Source organism: Eublepharis macularius, chromosome 4 (assembly GCF_028583425.1).
Source record: "Eublepharis macularius isolate TG4126 chromosome 4, MPM_Emac_v1.0, whole genome shotgun sequence".
Lineage (NCBI taxonomy): Eukaryota > Metazoa > Chordata > Lepidosauria > Squamata > Eublepharidae > Eublepharis > Eublepharis macularius.
The window spans coordinates 45,828,599-45,842,737 of NC_072793.1; the positions used below are offsets into that span (position 1 = coordinate 45,828,599).

The 14,139-nt window shown below is 44.1% G+C and overlaps 1 protein-coding gene across 1 annotated transcript in view; it reads right to left on the minus strand.

Annotated features, from left to right (window-relative positions):
• Window positions 1-14,139, minus strand: part of LOC129327573 (dynein axonemal heavy chain 9-like) — a 262,554-nt gene that overhangs the window by 124,676 nt on the left and 123,739 nt on the right. Inside the window, exons 42-44 of the mRNA XM_054976327.1 lie at window positions 8,287-8,448; window positions 4,795-4,991; window positions 609-771 (exon numbers count right to left, since the gene is read on the minus strand). Coding sequence (XP_054832302.1) covers window positions 609-771; window positions 4,795-4,991; window positions 8,287-8,448 — 522 coding nt within the window. The remainder of the gene's footprint in view (window positions 1-608; window positions 772-4,794; window positions 4,992-8,286; window positions 8,449-14,139) is intronic.

Below are 14,139 nucleotides of genomic sequence, written 5' to 3' on the forward strand. Positions count from 1 at the left end.
TTGAATGTTCATTAGCTTTGGGGGGCTAAATTACCCATGAGTGCTGGAGATCTGTAATTGGAGCTCCTCCATTTTAAAAAAAGTGGTGTACAACAGTCATCCCCCGCCCCAGACACCAATCATGTTCCTGATGCAAATCACACACTATCAGAACTGTGAATGAAAAGCTTACCACATCACTTTCCCCCCAAAATGTTATCCAGCACTTGCATTCTGAGGCAGTCCCATATCTCTGATGGGCTAGCTTTCTATATGCAGGAAAGCTCTGACTTTAAAAGTCAGTTGTTTAACAAGCAATCTGTCCTTACTCCTAATATGCATTATGAGGTAGTATAGTTCTATGGAAAATGGGTATTATGTGCCTGCCTGCACTTTTGGATCTTATCTTCAGGGTTTTGTATTGTTATATCACTATTATTTAAATTTCCATGAGTGACTGTCATAAAAAAAAGACTTTTATAAACCAAAAAAAATGAAGTCAAATTCAGTGTAGACACCTGACATGTAACAATTGCAATACATTAAGGAATCAAGGAATTACAAGTCTCGTTCAAAGCATGGGCTGACATGTAAGAACAAGTTTAATGTCACCATTATGATCTTCTCACCTTCAGGTCAGGAATCCCATAGCCCTTCCGCAAGGTGATCTGGAAAACCTCCAGTGAGCTAATGAAAGCTGCTAATCTTGTCAGGCTCTGCTTACCACTTCCTCCCACACCAACAAGCAACGCATTCCCTCTGGGAGATTCCAGGATACGGTTGATCCGGCAACTAAATGGAAAGGTACACCGTTGTTTCTTGGAAAGTGTTTTTCCTCCACAGTATACTTTAGTATATGCATATACCGAACCTATTAAGACTCAACCCATTTTGTCACGTGAATGAAAATTCTAACTTGATAGTATTTGGAGTCTTTCATTGCTCTTTTCTAATTATTTATTTACTTTTTTTATATCCCACATTTTCCTCCAATGGAGATGCAAGATGGCTGAAATAATTCTTCTCTCACCTATTTTTGCCCCGCAACAACACTGTGATGTAAATTAAGCTGAGACCATGTGACTGGCCCAAGGTCACCCAGCAAGCTTCCATGGCTGAGTAAGGAACTGGAAGTAAGGTTCTCCCAGATCCTAGTCCAACTCTAACCACTACACCATGCTGACTTCTAAATTGTGGTTCATGTGGTCCTTTTGGTTACATGACTCAGACTGTTCTCTCCTTCCACATAGCAATAATTCTCCATCTATTTTGCATTACCATTGCAAATGTAGACCCATTCACAGTGGCAATGGAGCATCCATACAGCAGTTTTCACTGCACTTTCCTTTCCTCACCCCTCTCCCAACACAGTGACTATCCTTTCCACCCCAATGCCAACTGAGGGCTTTTTAAAGACGTTGGGGGGGGGGAATCAGCAACTGATATATCTTTGCTAACATATAAAGACTTTGAAATTTCTCTCTTGCATGCCCTTGACAACTGCTGGTCATTGCTGGAGTTGATGTAGCATAAAAGAATAAACTGGGATATGGTTTAAATTAAAGAATAAACTGGGATATGGTTTAAATTTCACCTTTGTCATGAATTTATCAGGCAGGCTTTTGCAAACTGTTCTCTCTTAGCCTTAATCTGCAGTATAGGATAATAATACTGGCCTACCCTATCAGATCATAGTTAATGATTACTGAGCTAATGGATGTGAAGTGTTATATAAGTGTTAAGAATTATTATTGTTAACTAAAAGCAAATTATCTAAAATATTTTTACAATCTATATAATCTGATTATCTAAACAACTGATAGTTCAACATCTCCAGTACCTACATTTCAGATATTCTGCGAAGTCTGAAACACATAGAACACATTTTCAGATATGCTCTTTCCTTCTCAATGGGGACCCAAAGTTACTTACAATGTCACCCTACTACATTTTAACCTCACAACAACTACCCTCTGACGGAGATTAGGCTGATAGTCACTGGCCCAAAATCTCCCAGTGAGTTTCCATGGTGGAGTAGTGATTTGAATCTGGGTCTCCCAAGTATTAGTCTGACACCCTAACCACTATAACTATGCTGGGTCTTGAAGTAGGATATATCAAAACAAAAAAGAAGTGGTTACTACAGTAAAGTTGCTTCCATCCATGTGTTAACTGTGCATATTGTCCCTTCCACTGATTTCTTCCTACAGCAACATTCCAATTTGACAACAGAAGGTAAAAAATGAATGGGTTAAGAGTGTGCAAGGTTTCTAGCAAGCCTGGAGAAAAATGTCCTGTCCCTTTAATAGTGGCTTCCTGTGTGGAAAGGGCAGCTGAAGCTTTTCAAGGCATGGAGATAAATAATATCATCAGGAAAATAACATCCAATTATGCCTCTATTTAAGGGCCAATATATTTCACACAGTTGGCATCCCTAGTCATGTGACACTGTATGATGGAATAGGAAGCTGTGGTTATTCATAGGTTTAGAGACAGTGAACTCACTGCTGTGCTACATTATAAGTGTGATGTAACCCATGCGATGCATTCTAGCCTTGGGAGACTTTGCTTTCTTGCCCTAATTTTTCTCCTTCACCGTGACTAAAATGTCAGAAAAGGTCTCCAAGAAATCATGCCTGCCATTCATTAGCCCTAGAGTTCCTACAGCTCAAACTCCCCAGGGCTCCTCCTACCCCATCCCACCTAGTGTGTTGCTGACATCCCACTAGGCATTCTGCCCTTCACTGCTGGCTCTCTGCTTCTCGCCAGGACAGGAGTGTATTGCCCAAACAACGATCTTCCTAATAATGCAACCATCTCTATATTTTTCCCACCTTTATTTCCAAGTCTTGTAGTGAATGTGTGTATGATTCTTAGACTCTGTAGGCTCAGAAGTTATTAAGTAAAAGCTTTGATTCATTAAAGTATTAGTCTCCTCTCTTATTGGGTGTGATCCAGGAACTCTGACCCTGGTATACACAGGTCATGATCCCTTAATACAAGCCAATTACCTATTAATTCCCCATCTTTGAGACAGTTTGGCTAACACAAGGAATCAGCATAAAAACTGTTCTGAGCTGATTAGAGGAAGGGCAATATAAAAATTAAACAGAAAGCAGATAATGCCTACAGAAGTAGAGACAACAAAATTTTCCAGGATATAAGATTTGTGAGTCAAAGCTCACTTTGTCAGATACAAAGGGATAAAGTGAGCTTTGACCCAAGGAAGGTTATATTCTGGAAAATGTTGGTCTTTAAGGTGCTACTCAGCTGCAATTAATTTGTGGTCTGTAACCTTGAGCTAAATAACAAATAACATCATATAACCTACTGATTTTTTACAGACACGCAAATTCATGTGAGGAGGCTTCCTAGGCAGCACAGGGGCTGAAATAGATAGCAGAGATCAAATCAAATGGCTCCCTTTGCTGGCCTTACTTTTCAATCTGTGCAGATTTTTGTCTATCTGGATCAAATGTACCTATAAGGAGCTGGTCATATGAATGCCTTTATCTGTACCCTACACGCAGAAGCTGCTACAAGCCTGCAGTATCTGATGAATTTGTTTTCTGTAGACCTATATGCACACACCAGCAGCTTTTGCTTGTAGCAAAATGATTGGGGCATATTCTGTACCTGTACAGTGAGAGCTCATTCAACATGGATAGACAAAAAAAAACATCCAAACAAAAACCCCTTATTAGTCTGAGTCGAAATACAAGCTGCAGAGGTATCATGGGTGTCAGATCTCAAACTCAGCTCTTGACTGAGCAGAGTAAAACAATGATCCTTCATGCCTATGCTGCAGCAGACTGCAATTAGAAAAAAATAATAAAGTAGCCCTCATAGCAGGTAGTAGTGCAAAGAACATTACATGAATAAAAGTAACTACTAGCCACAATGCCCATCTTTCCTCCCTAGAAGCTCGACACACAAAATCACTGCAGGTGCCTATTTTTATGCACTAGAAAACCAGACCGCAGCGTAGCCCAGTCCGCATGAAACCACTGAAGATAAAATGCTTGTTACTAACCGAATGGAATAAAAGCACTGTGGCATGCGGCAGCGCTACGATTGTATTAAACATCAAGGCCCTCTGGTGTGGGAATTGAAAGGATGCTGCACTCCCCAGAACACAAAGGAGCAACAGCAAGAGCTAAGGATTGTAAGCATTGTTCGCTTTTGTGACAGTGATTGAATTTGTTGCCTGGAGTTGCAGAAACAGTTAGACTGCCCTTCCCGCCCCTTTGTAATGAAACAAGTAAAATTTTGTAACAGCCGGGAACATGCGGGGCGGGGGGGGGGAGAGCTAGTGTTCTGAAGCACACTCTTCTGAGATAGTCATTGCTTCTTAGGCAAATAAGTCATTGCTTCTTAGTCACCACATATTAGGAATAGGCATATTTGAAAATATACATTTACACACCCATACTCACAGCTAACAAGGTGGATCTTACCCCTGTCCTACCACTTCACTGGGCAAAGCGTGAAGCATTCTTCCTTCTATTTATCTAGCTGCATAAAAGTGTTCCCATGTCCTCATGCAATTGCTTTTCTCTGATGGTTACCCAAACCACTTTATGAGAATTTATTATAAAGACAGATGCTGTCTTCGCGAGATAGAGAGTTTTACATTTTACAGTTGCCAAATGGAGTCAAAACCATAATTTCAGGATATGTTGTCCAAACTGAAAACAGAGTCTGTTTTTCAGAGATTCTGGCCACCCATTACTCTGTCACCTTGAGGTATATTTGCAGATATAACACTACATAGTACCCACACACAAGCTTTCAAGTGTACAAATTTCCCCTTACACATGGCACATGGCATCTTCAAACAACACCAGGTTCATGGCAGGGTTGACTTCATTGTGATTCTCTAAGGCTTCCACTAAGAGCTGGTTCAATGATTCCCAGCTCTGGACGGGCATGTATTTGGGCTCCCCAACCCCTTTTGCGAAATGGCAAAACACGTTCATCTTCTTAGTCTGTTCCAGGGTATCCTCCATATCCTAATGAGGAAGGACATAAATGAAACACAAAGTTCAGGTTGAACATTCTGGTGCTGTGGAAAAAGAGTAGGTTGGACCCCCCCAACCCATCATATCCATGATGTCATAAGGATATATATCGGCACTCAACATAGATTACCCAGTGAGCTAAATTGCATTATTACCCCTCATTTTCTTGCGGGGAAAGGCTGTATTGTGATTGTTGCTGCCCAAGAACTGTTAATTATTTATCACCAAATAAATAGCTGACTGAAAAGCAAAGCCCTCTGTGGGGTTCTGAGTAGAGATGGGCACGAACTGCATTATGAACCTCAAAAACCCATGAAAATGGTGATCACGTGATTGCGAATGTCAGAATGTCAGTTCTCAAGCCAAAGCTACGCCATGTTCTCCTGTTATATGTAGTTATTTAGTTCTCTCCCTCCAGGCCCAGGTGCTGCCCAGGCCGCCTATATCTATGGGAACGAAGAATTCTTATCAGCCCGGCCGACCTTGATGTCCTCGCCTTCCCAGGCCTTCTAGACAGGACTAAGGGGGGAGGCTGGGAAGGGGTGTTTGAAGTGTTGTTACTTTCATTTTATGTGTCATTCTCAACAAAGCTTTGGTTCAGCCAAGGGACTCAAGTCCTTGGATCATGGACCCCTGTATCCTGAGCATAATCTTCCAATAAACCTTTTGAAATCAAGAGACCTTGTGCTTCTTGCAGAAGTGGGGAGATGAACTCTAGATAACTGGGATTCCATAGTCTGACAGCTATCTGGTGGTTCATTACCGGCCACGGCCAACGAACCAGCATTCGGTAGAGGCCTGGTTCGTTGCGTTAGGCCACGGTTCAGGAAGCCAGACACTCAGGCGCCAGCAATCAATTCCCCTGGCAATGGAGCTGGGGGAATGCCTGAGCTCTGTCTGCGCTCCTTCTGCTGCCCTGGAAACCCGAATGGAAGCCCAGCTTTCCTTGATCAGCAGGGCTTCCTTCCAACCACAGAGCTGCAAAGCGGTTACAAGTTGGGAGAAGACACCCAGGGGAGGAAAGGGTGTTCTGTAGCCACGGGCACTCCAATCTCATCCCTGCAAACCCTGATAGGCAGCTTTGATGGCCAAACACAGACCTCCTGTGTTGCTGAATGGGACTCATGCTTATAAATAGCCGTGGTCTCCCACGCTGGGTTTCGCTTTCTGCGAGCAGTGGAGTGGGACAGAGCTCTTGCTTGCCACTTGCTAGCCTTTGGGGAGAGAGACTGAGAGTACAATTGAGCTTGGCTTTGGGGGATAGGGATCTATCTCCTCTGGTTCCAGGGCTGCTGCCTGGCTCTGGGGCCAAGCTCGGCTGAGGGCTCACATTGATTATTGATCAGGGCCTGATCTGTTCAGGTCTGTGGGAGTGGTGGGCTAGGGCTCTAGTCCTTCCCTCCCTCTGGTGCCAGGGCTGCTGCCAGGCCCTGGGGCCAAGCTCGGTGGGTACCTCGGCTGAGGGCTCACATTAGTGCTTGATCTGGTCAGGTCTGTGGGAGTGGTGGGCTAGGGCTCTAGTCCCTCCCTCTCTCTAGTGCCAGGGCTGCTGCCAGGCCCTGGGGCCAAGCTCAGTGGGCACATCAACTGAGGGCTCACACAGTGTTATTAGTGCCTGTTCTGTTCAGATCTGTGGGCGTGGTGTGCTAGGGCTCTAGTCCCTCCCTCCCTCTGGCGCCAGGGCTGCTGCCAGGCCCTGGGGCCAAGCTTGGTGGGCACTGTGGCGGAGGGCACACAGAGTCATCTCCTTTCCTGTCCTCCTTAATTCTAGTTTGGTGGCACAATGAGTCTTCCTGTGGTGTTGGCTGCCAAGGGTGGTTGTGGGGTGAAATGCTATGGCAGTCCTCCTGGTTCAGTTGTGGAAAGCAGTTTTGGGTGTGGCTCAGGGGTAGCAGGGAGTCCTCCCACTCCCCCCAATTCACCTATGTGGGCTGTGGAGGCCCAAGAGGTCTTTGCGCAGGGGGGGAGAGAATATCTCTCAACATTTTGAGGAGGGGTGGGTGGGTGATGGATCCCTGGAGGAATGGTATGTGTGTTATGAAAGATCCCTCCCGTCCCCATCCCAAACTCTCGGTGGTGTCCCCTCCCGCAGTCCACCCCTCATGCCGTCGTCCGTGTCCAGCCCCACAGCACAGCCTGTAACCGTTCGTCCTCCTTCCCCTGGGATAGTTAGCGGTCGGCGTTACAACGCCTCCGTATGGAGGCACTTTCGGGCCCTTCCTGATGACCCCAGTGTGGTGCGGTGCCGTGCTTGTGATGTCCTGGTGCGCAGGGGCAAAAACCCAAAGCACCTGTCTTCGATGGCCCTGACTCGCCACCTGAAGAGGCACCACCCGAGCCTGTGGTCTCCCTCCTCACCCAGTGAAACATCCATTGAGGGGAAAAAGGGGGCCACCAGCTCTTCTGAGCAGGGGTCAGTGGGAGGATCACTTTGCCCTGAGGGTGATGCTGGTAAGAGCAGAGCGCTCCGGCAGGCCGCGCTGGCGGAGGTTGTCCCCTCAGGGTCTGGGACAGCGCCGCTTACAACCTTGAGGCTGATGGCTCAGGAGGCGGCTGCCGCCACACTGTTCCTCAGTGGAGCCCTCAGGTGAGGACGTGCGGTGGCTGGGGGATCAGGCCCCCAGTCCAAATGACATGTCCTCTCCCACCCACTCCAGGAATACCAGCACACTCCTCTTTGGCCTGGAGGTTGGGGTGAGATCTTCCCACTTACCCCCCACGTGACAGGTCCTCTCCCTCCCATCCTTTCTGGCAAGGCAGGAAGGTGTGAGATGCTGGCTGCCGCCACCGCCGCACTGTTCCTCGGTGGGACCCTCGGGTGAGGACCCGCGGATGCTGGGGGATATTCCCCCTCCCCCAAGTAACGGAAAATGTTCGTTGCAGTTCGCGATCTCGGGTTCGTCGTCGGCACTGAATCTCGAACTGCTGGTTCATTAAATTTTTTTGGTTCGTGCCCATGTCTATTTCTGAGTCAGGTAGCTGCCCTGTAGAAGTGCCTCTTTGCCCCCACCTATGCTCCACCTCTTTGTACAAGTAATACAAAGATAGCATATAACATCCAGGGCTTTTTATCCAAAGAAAATTAAATGTGAGACCACTGCCCTAGGACTTCGCATCACTCTAGAAAGCAGGCAGCATGTAACAGTAGGATTTAGGTCTCTCTACAAAAGAAGCATCCACATTATCTATTATATTATTAGTATGTGGATTGGATATGCTGTTCCTCCACTGTGGGAACCAGAATGCTTGCCCAGTTGATAACGTGAATTGGGCCTATATCACTTACTTCACAAAACTTCTTCACAATCTCTGTCTGCATTTTATCAAACAGGCCGAAGTCTCTCTCATCCACCATCTTATCCCGATAAACCCGACTAGATTCATGCAGGTACAGCTTAACTAAATCCTGGGGAGTCTTCAAACATTGAGGGGTTGAAAACAGAATACCCTGAAAAGGAATAGAGATGAAATCAACATGCAGATTATTTGGATGCAGATACAAATCTATAGATTAAGCTGTGTAGCCAAGACACCGGATCCAAAGAACACACTGCTGCTACGGCTGAGAGCTCATGCTTGTCTCACCATTCATGATGTGCATGGTAAAAAAGTGCCTTGGAATTTCTCTTCTCATTTCAGGCTGCATGTTGTGGGTGCAAGTATACTCCTGAATCATCACATATACCAAACAAATACCAACTAATGAATAACAGGTGACTTCAAACTTTAAACTCAATGGCAACAGAATAGATTACAATTACCACTTCAATCTATCCTTTGATCACTTTGACTGCAAGTACAAAGGGTGGCTAAAGTCTGTTAAAGAGTTATAAATCCCAGTAAAGTAATTCTGTCTGTGTAGCCTAGCTCTGGCTAAAGCATCAACTGTCCCTAAGTGGCTGCATTTGTATTTCAGCTCAGGATCGGTAGCAAATCTAGTTGCCAGTTCAGGAACAAATGAGGGAAAAAATGAGAAATGCTGGGCCGATTCCAGACGGCCCTCCCCATCCCAAAATGCGGGATGGGGACGCGCGACGTTTCGGGATGGGGAGAGCCGTCTGGAATTGGCCCTGTTCTCATAAGACGGAGCCAGGACATGCTGCCTAAAGAGAATATCCCACTGCAAAGCCCTAAGTCTTCCACCAAATAAGAGGAAGAAAACACCGTGTGAAATGTCTGCCTTGTGTTTCCACAGATATAGCCTTAGATACCAATAAGTCTCATGCATGAATTACAACTACGATGTAAAATTTGCTGTTTAGTAAAACCACACAAGGGGAACATTCATTCTAGATTTCAATAATCTCTTAATCATGATCTGGTTTCACCTCTAGCAGGCAGCAAAAATGTGGGCCACCCCACATCCTGAAATTCAGCCTTTTCCAGAAATCTAGGTCATCCACAGACTCGCAGCTTCTCACCCAATTGGAGGAAAAACAGCTTGGTGATCAAACCGGATGCTAACTTTTAAAAATTGACTTTAATGAGGTAGATATTGCCTAGAGAAAATTTCAATTGCCGTCACATAATTGTGGTGTGTTTACAACAACCCTTTAAAAATACACAGGAAGAGCTCTCTTTCAAAGTGAAGTCAGTTTTAACAATATCTCTGGGGTGTAATGTCACCAATTTAAATACAGCTTCTATTTCTTACATCAGATGATTTATTCAGAAACTATAAGATGCTCTCAAAGGGAGTGAAAATGTCTTGCTTATTTCAGCTGACCCAAGTTTGAAGGTTTGGCTTTTTATACTTTAAAGAACTGCAAATAAACAAGCATCTCCTCAATAAAAAGCACATATTTAAAAAATTGGCAGCCTTAAGTTTAAAAACCATTGTTCTGAGTTCTAATTAGAAATAAGTGGGTTTGTTAAATTCCTGTGCAAACAAACTATATAACAAGCCTCTTCTTATTCTGTCACAAGTTCTACAATAAGCAGCCCTTCCCTACAGATCCAAGTTGTATTAGCATAGCAAGAATACAGAAAAGAATCACAGAAAAGAATCCAAGACTATAACCAGTGTTTACTTTCTACAATGAAAGGTACCTGAACTTAAGTAGGAACCTATATGAAGATCTGCTATATTAATTCAGACTGAGTGTTCTCTGGCATCAATATTCCTGGGTCTGAGCATAAAAGGGTTTCTCTAGGGTTGCTAACCTGTCTTGTAAAATTCATGGAGATTTTGAGGGTAGACCCTGGGGAGGGTGGGGTTTAGACAGGGAGGTATATCTGCAGGGTATAATGACATACAATTCATCCTCCAAAGGAGCCACTTTCTCAAGGAAGATAGTTTCAGGTGTGTAGCTATGTTGGTCTGCAGTAGAACAGCAGGATTTGAGTCCAGTGGCACCTTAGAGACCAACAAGATTTTCATGGTGTAAGTTTTCAGAAGTCAAAGCATCCCTCTTCTGAAGACAGCTTCTGAAAAAGGGGGCTTTGATTCTTGTAAGTTTATACCTTGAAAATGTTTTTGGTCTCTAAAGTGCCACTGGACTCAAATCCTACTGTTCTACTGCAGACCAACATGGCTACCCGCTTGAAACTATCTTCATGGAAGGCACCACATTCAGTTGCATGCAGTAATAATCTATCAATGACATGAAAACATTTGCACAGATTCAATTTAATATTATCTTTCTTACAAAATGCAGAAGACTGGATATTATACCTAAGTGACTAAAAATAAACCACTCCAAACCACTTATCCTACAAAGGATGGAGAAAATTTGTGCCAAACTTTCTCCAAGAAACTGTTTAAACATCTGATCAGTGTCTTGTACTGCAAGTAGAAACAGATCAAAGAGAACCTCTCTGAACTGGACATTTCCATAAGGAATCAACCCGGTTACCATAATTTTTGCACAAAAAAGCAAGCTATCTACATTTTTTTCCAGGGGAACTGATTTGTCATCTGAAGATCAGTTATCATTCTGGGAGATCTCCAGCCATCACCTGGAGGTTGGCAACCCTATGTCTCTCTCAATACCCATGACTTGAGCTCTTTCAGTTGAAGTTGCCAGGGTTTGAATTTGGGACTTCTGTATACAAAGCAGGTGTTCTATCACTGAGACAGCTGGGGTTCAAACTTCCCTGAAAGCCTAATTACACATTATGTTCTCCTTGAAGATCAGATGTGGACTGTGAGTTCTATGCTCCCGATACAATTCCAAGGGATGTGGTGGTCATTTCAAATCATGATCATGATGTGTGGGGTGAAGTAGCTTAAGTCCCTCCCTGCACCATTTTCCAAACTTGAAGTAGCCCCAGGTTCTAGTGCACCATTTGGCTGCACATAACATGATTGGCAGAACGTAGATGAATAGCAACTGCTGGAGCCAATGCCATATCAGGTCAGGAAAAGCGGGGAGGCTTAAACTCCCTGTCTGAATTGGCCCCTGTGGACCTGGGAATTGAGTTCCAAGCATGGATTTCACAGCACACATCTGATTGCCAGGACCTAGGGAGATCACAGGGGAAACAAAACATGCAGTTAGGCCCTGATAGTCCAACCTAGAAATCTTTCTCCTTAATCCACAATGTCTTAGATTGATTATGGTGACACTGCAGAGAAGGGAAAGCACTTAGCATTTGTTCAGTGGCATTCTGTTCTTTGCTATTATATCACATGGTATAAGGCTAAAGTACTGAAGCGGACATCAGGACTAAATCCTAGTGAGCCTTGGCTTGTTACATTGTGGATAGCATAAGTTCTCAAATAAACCAGCAACCTTCCTTAGCTTCAGCACCTTTGTTTCTTTACAAAGATAAGATTTTTATTGCAAACAAATCTTGCCATCCAATATGTAACCTTTCATGCCCCCAACAAAACCTTCAAAATCCCATTATTCCTGTTAAGGTTCAGACAGTCATAAATTATAGAAGAGCTGGCACAGAACTGCAACAGAAGAGAACAGCCTCAGTTATTATCATTAAAAAAGAAAAGCTAGAGTTAAAATAGATTTAGCTCTGAAAACTCTCAACAAAGCCTGATCTGAATTGCAAGACTGCAAATTCCGATTTCAGTATCTTGAATAATACTTCTCCATCAAAATGCAAACACTGATTTTAGGATCAGTGTATGTCACCTGAAATTTATATCTAACCCTCAAAACTTGAATTTTGGACCCCTCTTCGGATGGTGCAGCTATGAATATACTTTGGGGAGCAAATGGTTTTAGTACCCTTTCTGCTGTTTTCCTTACAGTGAGGAACATGGAACATCACTTGCTGCAATGATAAAGCACCAGCAGCATGAGGTGTCACCATTCAGAAGCCTTCCCACAGTCACCCAGTGATGTGACCGCTGATTATATCAGCACATGAAAATTGCTTTCCTCGGCCCACATGCCATCATGTTTGAGATATCTGGTAAACAGCCATCATTAATGTTGACATTCAAATCGGGGAACTCTTGTTGAAATGTGGCGTTATTCTGTTTCAGTCCAAGCCAAAATCATGTACTTGTCATGCATCCTCAAGGAATTCTGAGCAACAGCAGCCTTCTGCTTTAATCATTTTCATTTATTTTGCTCTTTCAGCTCTCCATCTGCGATGATTCCGTCTTGTTCTGCTTAACCAATTTTTCAGCATCGGTGTGCTTAACCGTTTCACTGTGCTTTTGACACAATACAGCCAAACCGCCATTTGCCCACTAAACACACATTCACTCTACACAAACTGACTTGTCGGTCTGACGAAAGGTCCAACCGAGCAATATCACCTACATGAGCTTCTGTGAATTTTAAAATTCTGCAGCACTTCTTCTTCCAGACCTACAAGGATGAGAACACCAAGTCCAACCCTCTGGGAGAAGCTGATGGAGGGATACTTGCAGCTGGGACAAGGCTGCATTAGAGAGTAAATCTGAACAACAGTCACTTTAGTGAGTGGGATAATAGTCTTCAGCTTGGGGAGCAATACAGTGTTGGCAGCAGAGCTTGGTAATATGCTAATTATACACAGCAAGGAACATCTTCTGCCGTTTCCCATGTTGCTTTGAAGCATGGCAAAATCTCTGATAGTGCTGAGTTTTTTTGCTTTAGCAGGGACTCGGAAACCTCCACTTTTTTTTCATGCAAATGAAAAGAAAAACACATCTAGCTGTGTGTATTTCCACATAGAAGGGATTTTGACTGTCACATCTGCTGCAAAATTAGGCATAGCTTTTGCTTTGCACTGGAATATAAACATATTATGTTTGTCTGCACGTGCGCATGTGTGTGTGAGAAAGAGAGAGCGAAATAACCAGAGTTTTTGTCAGTAATTAATGGCAAGGCAGCTTAAGCGTGTCTGTTTGTGGGGATAATAATGACATTGACTTTATTAATCAGTCTGAGGAGGAGGCAGAGACCGGGAATGGTGAAGGGATAAAAGGAAAGTCCACCCACAAGCGGGGGTGGGTGGAGAAGAAGAAGTTTGAGGAGAGCACAGACAAGACCAGAGGATAGCCAAGAGAGCAGTGAGGGGCGTCTGGGCAACATTAGTCCCCCACAAGCTCTTTTCCTGAGACCCGGGTCATCTAGCTGGGACCCGCCTGGTCAACGACTCTGCAGCTGATTAAGGCAGGGCCAGAGCAGGGGTGAGCATCACAAATGCAGAGTAGGTTTGTGTTGCAGTGTATATATGGCAGATGAGATGCATATGACAGAGGTCTTGATTCAGCACTGCTCAGTGGGATATAACTACTTTATAAAAGCTCAGGCATATGAGACCCCAGAATGGTATTATGGTTTAGCATCAGAGGCAAGAATGCATCCAAATATTGCAGAAGCTGACATTAAACTTGGATGTGCATGAACCTGATTTTGGGCGCACACATTTGATCCTTGCTTCTCCCTTCTCACATAGAGAGTCCAGATCAGAAACAAACTTCACTTATCTATTATGTATGAATGCATGCTTGCAGATTGACCAGAGACAGTTGTCTCTCACAAACCTCAGTTTTAAGATAGGAATAAACCCTGGTTTAGAATCCCAATTTGTGGGCACAAAACTAACTCCAGTTAACTCATGTCTGGCATTTGTATGTTATTGGTAACCACAATTAGTTTTTAACTTACAGAAAACAGGTGTGGAAGGAGACACAGACATGAGCAAAAGGCTAAGTGGGGTTCATGGACAACTAGCGATTTGT